The 5,090-nt window shown below is 29.4% G+C and overlaps 1 protein-coding gene across 1 annotated transcript in view; it reads left to right on the top strand.

Annotated features, from left to right (window-relative positions):
* Positions 1–1,928: 1,928 nt before the first annotated feature.
* The window catches only part of arhgef39 (Rho guanine nucleotide exchange factor (GEF) 39), a 49,683-nt gene continuing 46,521 nt past the window's right edge, over positions 1,929–5,090 (top strand). Inside the window, exons 1-2 of the mRNA XM_073837745.1 lie at positions 1,929–2,094; positions 2,743–2,837. Coding sequence (XP_073693846.1) covers positions 1,945–2,094; positions 2,743–2,837 — 245 coding nt within the window. The 5' untranslated portion in view covers positions 1,929–1,944. The remainder of the gene's footprint in view (positions 2,095–2,742; positions 2,838–5,090) is intronic.

Raw genomic sequence — 5,090 nt, 5'->3', positions numbered from 1 at the left:
ATATGGATTTTTCAACACTCTAATAATATAAATGATGAAATTTGCTAAATATTAAAATAAGGGCTTTTATAAATAATTGAGCGTTGATTAGTGAAGTCAACAAAAGATGTGAGGCTGCACTTAAATCATTTAGTATTTTGAATATTTTTATTTATTTTTATTTGAATAAATAAGTACTATATTTAAGTTGTATGAAATATAATGAAAAGCGTGTAAAAAATATATTAAAAAAAATGAAGTTACATCATATGAATTATTAAAATTACTAATGTAAGCAAACTCAATGAAAGAAATAAGGCTGAAATAATGTTTAAAAATTAAAATATTTTAATATATTGTCATTTCATATAAATACACATATGTAGGTCAAAGTTAAAAAAACTCTAATTCACCTATTTTATATCAAATTAAAAACAATATAAATAAAATCTAAAAAATGAATATATGCAAACTCAGTGAAATATATAAAGATGGAGTAATTAAAAAATAATTATTTTTTTTATTTAATATTTTCATTTTTATTAAGTACTATGTATAATTACAATTGTATACATATAATAAAAAATAAGATTTTATTTATCAAATTATTAATTAATATAAGAGCACTCAATGAAATAATAACTTAATGAAAGAAATAAGGCTGAAATATTTTAATAAAATTAATATTTTATTACATTTTATATATTGTAATTTCATGAATATATTATTATTAATTATTATTATTATTATTATTAAAGTATTTTTTAATATATTGTCATTTTTATATATAAACCTGAATATATAATGAATTTAATAAAATCCAAAAAACATTTAATTCACTTATATTATCAAATTATAAATTATTTGACAAATATTAATGTAAGCAAACTCAATGAAAGATATAAGGATGCAATAATTTTAGAAAATCATTTAATGTTTTAAATATTTTCATTTATTTTTATTTTAATAAATACTATATAGAATTCTACAAGTTGTATAAAATGAAAATGTAATGAAAAAAATTAAGTTATAAGTTTAATCAAATGAGGCATTGAAAGAAATCATTAAAAATATTTTAAATCAAATGATATATGTTTTTTTCTTTTTATTAAATATAGGCAAACTCAGTCAAATAAATAAGGATGCAATAATTTTAGAAAATCATGTAATGTTTTAAATTTATTTTTAATAAGTACTATATAGAATTCTACAAGTTGTATCATGTATAGTGAAAAATGCTAAATATATAAATGATAAAATTGTATTACTTGTAAAATTACTAATAGAAGTAAACTCAATGAAAGAAATAAGGCTGAAGTAATTTAATAAAATCATTATTAAAATATTTGTAATATGTTGTAATTTCGTATACATGTGAATATATAATGAATTTAATAAAATCAGCAAAAAATTCTATAATTCACTTATTTTATATCAAATTGTACAATAGAATTAAATTATAAATAAAAAATGATTAAAGTTATAATCTGAAAAAATATTTTAAATATTTCCCATTTATTTTATATAAAGTCTATTTAATTCTATATATTGTATCCTCAATTAACAATTTATGAAAAAATATTAGGATCTTTACAATTATTATGAATTATTAAAAATATAAATTTAATGAATATAAAAAAATATTCTATTAAAATAGCATACATAATGTATAAAGTATGTGTGTTTGTGTGTATACACACATGAATATATAATAAATCATTTGATAAAATCAAATTTAAGTGAGTTTAAGTCAATAAAGTAATACAAAATTAAAGTTTTTTTTAATAACTTAATATATATATTAAATATAAATACGTAGATTTTATTGCTGATGGATGGAAATGGATCTATAAGCTAATTATTTTTAACACCTCATTGGTCGTCATTAAATTTATATTTGTTAACCAGTAATTTTGATGTCTTTTAATAGACTGATCTGGAGTCAGCACCCTCAACCGGTCAGTCATGAGTTTTGCTCCGAGTCCGTTCACCCCCATGGGCATCCGCAGCATTCAAGAACAGCGGGACCGCTGGGAAAGGAAGAGGAGCCGCACGGCCCACGAGCTAGTCCAGAGTGAACAAAGATACTGTGAACAACTGGATCTAGTCGTCACGGTTAGTCTCTCCACAGCCCAACATTACACAAACACCCATAGGCTGAATTGATCTTGTATCTCTGATGAAGAAACACTTACCAGAGTTGGATTCAGTCATTAAAAAAGCATTGCGTTGATCATTAGAATATCCTAATTAAAACAAATCTAAAATTCTAATTATCTTCGAGAGCTTTATTCACTGTTTCAACAGCACGAGGTTTTCTGTTTATCAAGTGGTCCTTGACACCATCACGGGGCTATTCTTTTGAAATTCATGGTTTAAAACCAGTTCAAGGCTTTTATTTTACCGCTAATTAGTTTTACCTTTAAGATTTCCATGTCATTTCCTTACGCTTTTTGTTGTGCATCAAAATAATTGCCATTTGAACTTGAAAAGCTAACATGACGAACTCGCACGCTCAACTTATTTTGAGAAAGCAAACCCACGTCGCCTCGCGCCTCTGGTGAAGATATGCGGCTCGTATTAAGCCGTCTGAGGTAATTGAGATGTCATTGCTGCAAAATGCTTGGCTCTCCACAGATTTGTTCTCGCTTTGTCTCAAGGGTGTGCGACGAAAGGTGACACTCTCGGTAAGATGAAGAGTCATGTACGAGTGGCGTCTGAAAATTTAATTTTCTCTCCCTCCTGTCTCTTTCTTTTCTCCAGTACTTTGTGGAGATCTTGAAGGCCAAAGGGACCCTCAGGCAGGACATTAGAGAAAGCATCTTCAGTTCAATTAAATCCATTCATTTAATAAACCAGTAAGTATCCTTTAAATAATTAAGTGAATATTCACGCTCAGGGGAGAGAGACGGCTGAGGGTGGCTGGCTTTGATACCGTTTAAAAAGGGACGAGAGGGTAGGGGAGTATTAATTGGGGTCTAACAGGAGAATCAAGTTTGAGAACTTGGAGATTGCCTGGTGTGCCTTATCTTATGTTATTCTCTTTAATTGGATTGCGAATCGACGCGGATGCTGGATTTAGGCTTACAGCTGCACTTTCTCCAGAGTATTTCACGTTATCCTGCCACGGTTACCATCAGAGGTGACGGCTGCCTGTTCGTAATGGCCGGCGTTTGTGTCTTCCAAGCCTTATGTGTTGATAGAAATAAGCTTTTGCAATCGCTGATGGTTTAAACATGCATTTTTAATGAAAGTGTTCATTATCATGCGTTCATTACTGATGCTCAAATGATTTCAACACTACTGTAGCAGATTCACCAGTTATAGGCATCAGGATATTCAATACAAGGTTTAAAGTCAGCATGAAACACAATCTGCAATCCATGTTTCCTTTGCAATCAGATTTTTTGCATTTCTGAGTGCAGGACCTGATTTTATCCAGTAAGATTTTTAAGATGAGGAGGGTTGGAGGGGATTGGGGTTGTTATAAAGCCAAATTTTCAATAACTTATGTACGTTTTGTGCTTATGCATCTGCAGGAAAGAGTGCTGCAGTTTAGGGCTGGGCCGATAAACGATATAATATCGAATCGCGATAAAATTTATGTTAATAACGATGATAAGCTCTAGACATTTTTTGCTCGATATGGATTAATCTAAGAGCCAATCATACAGCAGAAACATGCGACAGCGGCCAATCAGCGTGCAGCGTGCGTGTGCACGTCAAAGTACAAAGTTCATTTTCTACAGCACTTTGCGAAGCAAACTTACACCAGGACGACAAAAAAAAGAGAGTGGAAGCAGCGACGAAAGAGAAACTAACCTCGAGTTATTATCCAAAGATGTTGAAGTTGTCGACAAAAAAGGTAGCACGAATTCCGTAAGTGGTTTGACTATCTGAAAAGTGACTCTCAGCTCAGCTGAGAGTTTGGCGCGATTGTTAAAACTGAAACCGAAAGCAAAAAACGCACGCGCATTCAAAAGCAATTTAAATCCCCCTTGTTTAGAGAGTGACTCCGCAATGCGCGCAAATTAGGCTACATGACATATCTAGGCTGTTATCTGCATGTAGACTATAATAGGTTGTGTATGTCTATAGCTCTGTATCATGCTTGAAATATTCCGTCTCTATTTGCACTTTGAATAATGAGAGAGTAGCCTACTTTGATTCTGGCTGAATTGTCTGCACTTAATACGATTAAGAAAGAGCTGTGTCGTAATTTTTTTATATTTATACCGTAGATTGTTTCAAAATGCAGTGGTTGCCTCTAATTTAAATAGCTCAACCTATAATAGAGAAAATAAACAATTGTGTTAATAACAAATAATAAATAAATAAATAAATGTGTTACAAATAATGTTTTTACAATAATTTTATGTTCACATTTTGTACATTTACTCTCATTTACCATACTCTGTCACAATTTTAACAACTTTTTTCATTTATTTTAGTAAGTTATTTTAATTTTTAAGGCCAAACATGTAATCTGATTTTTGTTAATAAACTATACTTAATAATTTAATTTAATGAATCCTTTAATTTTTGTGGCTTTAGTCATTATTGGGATACTATTTTAAAGCTGGCAACATCAACAGCTTATATCGAAATATATATCGTCATCGTTCAATATGGGAAAAAATTATCGAGATTAGCTTTTGCCATATCGCCCAGCCCTACTGCAGTTTTATGTCAGTATTTTAAGATCGAACTTATAACCTTGGCATTGTTAACATCATGTTCTACAGGAAATTTAGTGATTGTCTGTAGCAAAAAGTGCTATTGAATTAAGTCAAAATAATATTAAACAATATGTTCCTGATATAGTAATATTAGTAAAAATGACCAATGATTTTCATTCTTTCTTTTTTGGGATAAATGTCAGGCCCTGTGACATCCGTTTTATTTTTAATTTTCCAAATTCTGTTTAATTTTTTCAAATTCCATGTAAAAAAAATTTAGACTCCGTTTAATGGTTAATCTAAAAGAAGATCAACCAAAAACATGCCTAAATAATTAAAATCATGAAACTTACACAAAAAAATAAAAAAATATAAAAGGTAAACAAAAATTTAATTTTTATGGCCTATGAAATACATTTTTTTTACCAAATT

This window comes from Garra rufa, chromosome 4 (assembly GCF_049309525.1).
Source record: "Garra rufa chromosome 4, GarRuf1.0, whole genome shotgun sequence".
Taxonomy (NCBI): domain Eukaryota; kingdom Metazoa; phylum Chordata; class Actinopteri; order Cypriniformes; family Cyprinidae; genus Garra; species Garra rufa.
This window is presented reverse-complemented; position numbering and strand designations above follow the sequence as displayed.